The sequence below is a fragment of the Acartia tonsa genome, chromosome 13 (genome assembly GCF_053477335.1).
Source record: "Acartia tonsa isolate MP-2025a chromosome 13, ASM5347733v1, whole genome shotgun sequence".
NCBI classification, from domain to species: Eukaryota; Metazoa; Arthropoda; class Copepoda; order Calanoida; family Acartiidae; genus Acartia; species Acartia tonsa.
The window spans coordinates 40,943,400-40,953,491 of NC_137272.1; the positions used below are offsets into that span (position 1 = coordinate 40,943,400).

A 10,092-nucleotide genomic window follows, 5' to 3' on the forward strand; every position below is an offset into this window, starting at 1 on the left:
ACTAAACACAGCTACGATTCGCTTCTTTTTCATGATAAAGACCTACATACAATGTTTTTGCTAAAGTACAATTTTATTCGCATGGTAAAAATGCAAGCATATATTTTCATATAATTTAACATGAAATTATCACAGTATACAGAAATGTAGGCTTCGTAAGTTGTAGAAAATAAAAAATTTAAATGTTGAATATCCCAAACTACATAGGTTTGGTAACTAAAATATTTGAAATATTGTTTTCGTGTTAGATTTTCACTTTAGGTCAGGTTAGGGTAGGTTATATTGGTAGCCCTAAGATTAGGAAACCCCCGAAAAGAAAAAAAATACACAACTCTTATATACAATTTATTCAAAAAATAAGGGGTATGGGGGTGCGCGTTAGGCACTTGGGGGGAAGGCACCAATGTGTATTACCTTTGCTACTTGTTGTTATCCTTGTTCTTTCTGTGCAGATACACATACATAATTATTGAAAACAATACAAGATATTTACACATTAGCAAGAGTTGCAAAAAACATGCAAATTCTGGTTATAAGGGATATCAAAGTCAAAGAAATATATTTTTAACTAGTAAATCTAGAAAAGTTGCTTGTAAAAATTTGAATAAAACCTGTAACAATCCCAAAGAATGAAATAAAAATTTAAATTTCTGAAAACCATCCCGTAACCTATGTGAAGATTCCCTATAAAGGATAACGCAATCAGTTTGATAATTATTGGAATCTTAAGCTTCAGACAAAAAAAACTTACTACTTATAATATAGGATGATCAATTTTATAAAAAAAATAACATATTGTCGACATTGATCGATCAAATAAAGTGTCGAATAAATTAGTCTACACAATGCTTTTAGTTCAACAAGGTTAATGAACAATTTAAGGCAGATTTTTTTCCGTGTAACATATCCCTTCCTTCCCTGTTGAAAAATATTGTGCTTTTTATCAACAAATAGGAAATGCTAAAAGGTGTCAAACGATTATTATTCTGAATTTTGACTAGGACAATATCCTATTATTTAAAGAAGCAGGGTAAAAGGGGACATTGGATTGTTAATTATATTGGTACCTTACTTTTATAACCATGTTATCTTATTCGTTGTTTGAAAAACGACGAATCCCAATCTGTACAACTTTTGCACCACTTTTGATTCCTGATACGTAATAAAAATGAGGGATTCTCCATCTCTTTTTTAGGGGTTTTCTTTCCCAATTCTCCTCTCATCTCCCTTTTTTTATGACATCACAGGAATCAAAAGTGGTGCAAAAGAGGTACAGATTGGGCTTCGTTTAAAAACATTTGATATCATTATTGATTTTTTATTGGTTGGTTCCAAAATAGTTTAAAACTTTTCAACCAACAAGTTAATTCAAGAAAGGATAATTTTGTTAATAATCATCTTTTGAAATGTATATGAATTTGTTGTCTATTGTTATAACCCTTAAGATCCCTGATAAAGTAGTAAGGTTTTATGTCTGTCCGTTAAGATCTTGCTAATCAATGAACCAATTAGTTTCATGCTGTTTTATTTTCATCTTTAACTTTTTGATTTAAGACAGCTTTAGGTTTAGATTATAATTGTACGGAAGTGAGTAAATACCAAACAGGAATTACCAGGGAGGGAAAGGACATTGGGCTGTTTAGTATACTAGTCCCTAAAGCTTTATAATGATGGTTTCTTATTCGTTGGCATAACAACGTTGGGGACTGTTGATGAAGTTTTATTGGTTGGTTCATTAAATTGAGTGTTCAAACATTTCAACCACTTATTGTAATCTTCAGATGGGATAATTGTGTGTATCATTATTGGGGGATGTACATCAATTTGTAGGCCATTGTCTTATGCCTTTAGATCCCTGGAAATTACATGAAGAAGATATAAAATTACCAAATTATCAAACCACAATTGTTGGAAATCAAAATTGAAAGCTAGATAATTATTTATCTATTTAATATTATGATTGTGGTCATACAAAAATAGCAATTGTTATGTTTATAAATAGCACAGCTATTATAATCATATTTTATTAGTTGATTCCATTTGACAATATCAACTTTTTAAAGAACGAAAAGTCTTTTTTTTTCTTGTATATTTTTTAACTAGAGTTGGCTCGATATAATTATCTCCCTATTGGCTAGTTTTCTATATGCATATCTATTTCTCAATAAATCTATTTTCCTCACCCGGCATTACTTTCTAAAAGAAAGTAAATATTTAATAATTTAAATGATTTTTAAAAGATTTTTTAAAATTATATTTTTTCTTTACATTACCATCACCAAAGGGTTAATGATGATGATTACAATTTTAGTTTAATATTTGAACACACAAAATGTCGCCACAATCGAATTCTTTTAAAACATAGTTTTCTTAAATTTATCATATTATAAATTTAAATTTTCTTTTTTATGATTAGAAATTAAATACATCAATATAAGGTAAATAGCAACATGAAATGAAAAAAATGAATTTATTTTTAATAAAGTAAAATAATGGGTCTTATCGTTCTGGGCAATGAGAGTTTATTATGGATTATTGGAGCACTATGAGTTTTAATCATATATTCCTTGAAAAACTTGAGCTCGTTTATAGACATTTATTTCCTATATAGATCTGACATGGATCTTGAAGCAAGTAAGCAGGCCGTTTTGTACATGTTAAAAATTGGAAGATTTCATTAAATAAAAGTAATCGCAAATATACTTAGTAAATAATATATGTATTATATGACTCGGTGTACATTCAATTCCGTATTATTATTTCACATCAATTCAAAAGGTCATGGAAATGTTTATATCTCTATTGTGGGAGAGTACCACCACCCTTCCAAGAGATATTGTCCCTGGAAAACAGACCAAACCTCAAAAAAAATTGAGAAATGGGTAGGGGTTTAACCCTCACCTTAAGTGCCCCTAGAGGTCTCGAGGAGCGTTTTAAAGTATCGACTAGAGAGGGTGTTTATTTCAATGATGTTAGTAGGGTAAAGTTTGTTTTGTTAAAATAATAGACAGTTCTAATGATTTGTTACTAAGGCGGAAGGGAATGCACATCGCATAATTAATGTTATTCTACCCACTGATATATAACTTACACAGGGAGGAAGAGTACATTGGATTGTTTATTACACTAGTCCCCAAAGTTCTATAATAACGTTATCTTATTTGTGGCTAAACAACTTTGGGGACTTTTGATTGGTTCGTTCATTAAGTTGAGTTTCCAAACAATTTACCTCTAATTGTAATCTACAAAAGGGGTAGTTTTGTTTGTTCATCATTTGGGATGAACATTAATTTATCAGCCATTGTCTTATCCCTTTAGATCCCTGTAACTTACAACAGGTGATATGAGAAACCACCCGACCAGCACTGATAACTTTTGGCGTTTATTCATTATTTATAAAAACCCAGTTTTTAATTTAGCAAAACCTTGTTTACTTTTTGTGGTATCAGTACGTAGCTCAGCTAACTTTTAATTTGAAATATCAGTAAGCTACGCCAAAAGGCAAACATTATTTTCTCAGCTGATATTTGTGATAGAAGGATTAATTTTTAATTTTAACAATTTATGTATATTTTGTATGAACACTCTAAAGTTAGATAATTGATATATTCATTTCATATTACAACTTCATTACGAATAAAGTGGTTAAATAAATGACTTATCCTTAAATTATCCCTGTGCTTTAAGATCTAGGTACCTGCTTGGTCGAAATTATTATCATTTACAGCGAAGCTTCGTAGAGGTCCTAAGAAAGTGTTTCTCATTCATCATGTGGCTCTAACTAGCTTGAAAATATCGACTCTAGATTACGTCTTCTGATTTTATTTTATAAACTATAATGAATTGGGTGGTCAACCCCTCTCCCCCCCCCTTTTAGACGCCTTTGTTGTGCTTTTTAGGTAAGCTTTACATAGACCTTGCGGTGGTTTAAAACTATTTGTTTACCTCCTACACCCAAAGATGTAAAGTTAAGAGATGAGAAACTAGTTTTGTTTAGCGGATTTTTTGTAGTAGAATTTAAATAATAACCAGTCCTTTGAGTCCTGACGTTGAATGATACTTTGGCAAATAGTAAACAAAATATCATTAACAATTTAATAATACAGGATATTTTGATTATTACAACCTTTTTAGTAGCGAAGCTACTATACAAAATCAACTGTATGTGTCTGTCAGTCTGTAATACGCAATCATTTAAATGGCTATTATAGATCATTATACAAAAATTATATAAATATTAATATTAGATATGAATATCATTTAATAAGTTATGTATGTAAAAATGTCTAAAATTTACTTCCAATCCATTAAAAATTGCTACGCTTTATGTCCTAGAAACTTTATGAGTTACCATACATGGCCTTAGTTTACTAGAGATATAAAAAGAACGGCTCAAGTGAATTAAATAAATACTTCGCAATAGAAAAAAAAGAACACGCGACTGTGGCTCAACACGTAGCGCATCCGCTCGTCGTCGGGAAGGTGGTAGGTTCGAATCTCGGACCGACACCGCGTCATAACTAAAGACGTTAAAAATGGTTCCTACTGCTTCTATGTCAGGTGCGCGACAAAAATAGTTAGAGTACGGGGAATGCCTTGGCCCAAAACAGGCGCAACTCACTACCATGCACAGTTAGGACTTCTCAGACAAAGGTCGTGCAATCAAAGGGTTGGTTGTCTGATGGGCAAATGGAAGCTTTACACCGCAATCATAGGGCTTAGAGCTGACAACCTTATCCCATATCTATAAAAAAAAGCTGAAACAGAAACACTGACAAATTGTCAGCGGCCTATGCTCCCCCTGTGGAGTGAAAAGGGCTTGTTACTTTTTAATAGAAAAAATCAATTGACTAAAGAAATTGATAATTTATTCGTCTAAAATCAATTAATGTTTTATTATATAAATTTACTGAAGTAGAAAATTTTATTTGTTTTCTTTATAAAATTAAACAAAAACAAACAGTAGAATACAAGGAAATTCAATAATTAATCAATTAAGGCAAACAAAGTTATAATTACAGTTTTTATGACAAAAACATTTGTTTGTGAATCCATGATTGCACAAAAAAATTGATTTGTTTTACAAGAAAACAAGGACGTCAAATTTAAGGGGGTTTCCCATAACATAATCTATGAAAATCACCAAAAATTTATTTTAACGCATTCTTTTTCCCTTATTTATAATTTAGGTGATTTTAACATTCTATACGATAGCTATTATGCCATTTTTTTAGGGAATTGGTGGATTTTTGCGAGCTTTGTAAGGTTTAAGGGCTATCTTGACTGTAATTAACAATTAACCCTTTTATTGCACGCTTTTTGTCTTGATTAAAGTAATAATACCAAGGCATCCTTCCTACTCTAACTATTAATGTCATGCATCTGACAAAACAGCAGCATTAGAAAAAGAAAGTTTCAGTTAAAAAGTAAGAATTGATAAAACTCTAAAAAAACAGGAATAAAAATATCCACATGTAGAAGCGATGAAGAAGAGAGTAAAGGTCCTCCCAAGGCGAGTGTAGATGTATTGAGAATAGTTGCTTATCAAGGTAATCATCTGTATGTCTGTGTATCTATCTATCTATATACATATATATACCTTTCTCTCTCTCTATAAATATACATGTATGATAGACTAGTTTCAAATTTCGGGAACTTATAAGAACCTTCGCTGCAAAGGAGTACCGTATCTGTCCTCAAGTCTGGTTGAGATAGACAGACAGCCAAAGGATCTGTTACTTATATATATGTAGATATATTAATTAATCTCTTACTAGCTTTTTTCTTTTTTCATTAAATTGTCTATATCTAAATCTAAACTTTACAAGGCGAGGAGGTTCGAGTCCCGTGTCCAGTAACTGGAAATCCCCAGCCAATCATTGAATGGACTAAGGTAACCTTAGCCATTTATAAAACAAATTTAGATTATTGTAAATTCACTTGATTTGTCAAAACTAAAAGTTTTAACCATGAGAACCTACAAAAACACTTTAAGTGGGATGGGTACTTTTCCTCTTTTACCTTTGGATAAATCTCTTACAGTGGGGGGAGGGGGGGGGGGAGTTTAAATCTAATATACTTCGATCAAAAATGTTTTTAAAGGGGGCAGGAAAAATTACCAACAACCCCTACCTAGATGGCATGGTAAAACATCGTTTTATACAAATCATTTTTAAATGGCAGAAAAGAAAAAGCAAACAAATACTAACTTTTCTCCTCCTATAATGTAATTAACAATACAATGCATTTTGTTTGAATAATGATTATATGTGCAGGATGGAGAGGAAATAGATCATACCTGGACCAGAATAAAAGCTGGAAGAAAATCCCTCCGGATGAAAAATGTTCAGGTAAAATTCAATCTAAAAACAAGGATCACAATATAACTTAGCAGCGAAGTAAATAAAATGAAGGATTAACAAACGGTAAAAGTGAGTGTGTCCTAGAACAGAAATAAATATAGTAAATTATAAAAATCAAGAAACCTTTAGAGAAGAAAAGAATGTGTATGTCTTTTGACTGTCTTTTTGTCCAAATGTCTAATCTGATCAGAATCATCTTCAGTAATTTACAGCAGCAGCTATGGTTTAAAAAATTAAAACCCTACTATCTCCTTTTCTAGGGTTGTTTTTGGCTATTTGTTACCTTCTTTCTCTCATCCATCTATTTTTTAGGACCAAGTATACCAATAAAATTGTCATTCCTATTTTCTCCTTCAGGTTAAGGACACTGGGGTGATAGTGTGCAAAGCAATCAATGGATTTGGGACTGACTCTGTTAGAATTGAGATCATTGTTAAAGGTAAATTGAAACAGTTAAAATATTTAACAAGGACAAAAGGCTTACGACTTTAAGGCAAAGGTCCTGTAATCAAGAAAGGTTGACTGTTGGGGATGTTGTTAAGATTTAGTTCAGTATGACTACCTAATTGGGTTGATGGTTCCCTACCACAAAATAGTTATAAACCTTCCTAGACCTCTGAGGATCTACACTGAAAAGAAGAATCAAATCAGTTCATCTTTTAGAGAAACTTTTACTTTTATATAAGGATTTGGTAAAATATTAGAATTTTAGAAAAGCCATATTTATTTTCCGTTAACATTTCCTCTATCTAGAAAGGGGTAAAAAAGTAACACATGATTTTAAAATGAATAGAAAACATTTTAACAACCTTATCGAATTAATTATGCACAGAAATAAATGGAAAAATAAATCAATTAAATATTTGAGAAATATTTGCCTAGTTCAGCGGTTAGCGAGATCCTTCGCTACAAACAAAGAGACAGACGTCGTTCTACTTTGTATCATTGATTAATATAAGTCAAAAGATACGATCAAATCCTATTTTTGAAATTGTATTGGATCGATAGTTCACTGATTTTAACTGATCAATTTATCCTTACCCTCTTTTTTGTGAGGTAATCTAGTAACGGACGGACGTACAGATGAACTGAATTATAAAACAGCTGCGATGCTTTAGATTGTATACATTTTTTTTATTATTTTACCTATTCCATATGATTTAAATGAACCCTAGAAAATTAACATTTTTACTACTCTAATAAAAAAGATAAAGCATAAAAACAAAAATTTAGTGTTTATAAATAACAGCAAAATAAAAAATAATTAGTTGGAATTATCATAATAGAATTCCATCTACATATTAGTCTTATGCATTTATAATCTAATGCGTTTTCTGATACTTAAAATACTAGCTAATACGCCTCTAGATACCCCCCCCCCCTCAGTTTTTTTTCTAGAGCAATTCTTGTTAGAGTGGTGGAATTCTCCTCCAAAATAGTTAGAAACCTTCTTAAGACCTATAAGAAGCTTAACTTTAAGGAAAAACATATCGGTTCAGCGAGATCCTATATTTCTTATTTTTACTAAAATTCTGTGTCTAAAATACCAGAGGTGAATTCTTAAAAAAAAATTTGCCTCACTAAAATCAGAGGGGCTCGCTAAAAATTTAGAGGGGATAATTTTGCCTCACTAAAGTTTTAGTGGGGCAAACTGATTTTAGTGAGGCAAAAGTTTTTTTTTCAGAATTCACCTCAGATTACTATTTCTTTTTCTAGCCCTGTACTACTTATTGCCATGAATATCCTTGTTGTAGTAGAAAATCTTTGCTAAAATTTACAAAAAATTATGTTGTATTGAATCCCAACTACGCAAATTTGGCTAATTTTGTTAAGTATCTATTTATGTCTGCCAGGAATTCGAATAATTAGTCCGAAAAATATTTTTAAAATTTGCAATTTTTGTCTACGTATAACAAATAGTGCTATTTAGAACATTCAAATTGCAGAGCTACTACACTTACTAAATAATCTTTTCGTTTCCCTTAAAGTGCACAGTTCAGCACAGAAACCCCAGCCCCTCCATTGATTTGAAATAAATTGAAAAAGAATGTTTGATAGGGATAAAGTTTTTCGTCTGTTTAGGTCAAGCAAGGTTTGGTTAAATTGGGTATATGGTGACCTCGTAGGTGTTATTTTCCAAGCCTATTATTTTCAATATATTTCAAGAATGAAGAAGGAAAAGGGTTTATATTTAAAAGATGTGTTACATTTATCGCTAAAGTAAATAATCACTGTGAATGATATTTTACGGGGCTCGGCAGCTGTACGTCAGCCGCGACTAAGTCTCAAATTAATATCTATTTGGATGCTTTGAAAGATATTTTTGAAAAGAGGAATTGCCATATGTTGGTCAAATTTAGACTTCTCTAGCTGATTTTTAGGGCTTACAGGCAGTTGTCGCGCGGCTGCCGAGCCCTGATATTTTATGTATGTATTCAAGTTGCAAATTAGTATTTAATTAGAAAAACCTTTTCAGAGCACAAGCTGTAAATTTTGTTTTGCAATTTTTTTAGTATTTTAACAAATTAGCAAACAAATATTGCTTTTGGCATTAAATTAGTGGGGATAGATCACGGTGGGTGCATGCACAGTCACACCCCCCCTTAAATTCATAGGGGGTGTCACTTTTTTACTTTATAATACGTTTGACTACATTAAGGGACTTTATCAGGGGGTAAGTACACCCCTGTAAAGGGGGGTGGTCCTCTGGGGGGTTGTATTCAACCCCCTTAATTTTACAAAGGATGGATAATCCTCCTTTTGCACGCCTTTGCGGGAAAGGCAGTAATAGGCTCTAATTGATGAACAGGCAGACATCCTAATTATAGAGCATCTAACCTTTTTAAATTACTAAATAATTAGAGACAATTTATTTGCTAATATGTTGACTTCATGACATGCTACATTGCTTGTACGTTGTTACGTTCAGTTTAAAAATATGTGTCTAGGAATAAAATATAGTGTCACATATATTTACTACAAATAGATAAAACAAGGATAGGTCTATCGAAGAGTAGCGCGGCGTAAACAAGTAAAGCATAATTTAGTACAACATGACTACCCTTCAGACAATCCATACATGTGTTTTTCATGTAATGGATGAAACAAAGAAGATAGGAAAAGAATATGAAATTATACAAGAGTTAAAAAGTTGCATTCAGAAGAAAAAAAATATTTAGATTTTTAAGATAAGATTATGAATATAGACTAAGATCTCATTAAAAAACAAGATTCTTCAATAATTCATTGGAAATAGCGGCTACGCCCCTAGATGCACCTAGGGGCTTTAGAAAGGGGAGTTGAATCCCAAAACCCATTTTTATAAAAATTAACATTTTTTTGGAGGGGGGGAGGGGAAAGGGGGGACATTTTATTTTTTTTGGGAGGGGGATTTTTTCTAGGGGCGATTTCTCTTGAAAGGTTGGTGGTACCATTTCCTAAAATAGTTATAAGCCTTCCCGGGACCTATGAGAAGCTACCTTGTTAAGCAGAATCCGAACAAACAGACAAACAGACAGACAAACAAACACACAAACAAATAAACATCCTTTTACTTTATTATGAGAATACAAAATAAAAAAAAAATTCTTGCAATATACAAGAACAATTTAATTTCAGGGGACAATGAGAAAGAGGTACGCGCAAATAATTCAGAAAATGGCGCAAAACGAGATTTTGCAAAACCTATCTTTACTGAAACAACTCAGGAATATTTAGCGTTTTGGAAGCT

The 10,092-nt window shown here is 31.8% G+C and overlaps 1 protein-coding gene across 1 annotated transcript in view; it reads left to right on the forward strand.

Moving 5' to 3' along the window:
• The first annotated feature begins 2,878 nt into the window (after positions 1-2,878).
• The window catches only part of LOC145335311 (fibroblast growth factor receptor-like 1), a 9,382-nt gene continuing 2,168 nt past the window's right edge, over positions 2,879-10,092 (forward strand). Inside the window, exons 1-6 of the mRNA XM_080181045.1 lie at positions 2,879-2,882; positions 5,457-5,549; positions 5,829-5,893; positions 6,276-6,350; positions 6,720-6,801; positions 9,981-10,089. Coding sequence (XP_080037171.1) covers positions 2,879-2,882; positions 5,457-5,549; positions 5,829-5,893; positions 6,276-6,350; positions 6,720-6,801; positions 9,981-10,089 — 428 coding nt within the window. The remainder of the gene's footprint in view (positions 2,883-5,456; positions 5,550-5,828; positions 5,894-6,275; positions 6,351-6,719; positions 6,802-9,980; positions 10,090-10,092) is intronic.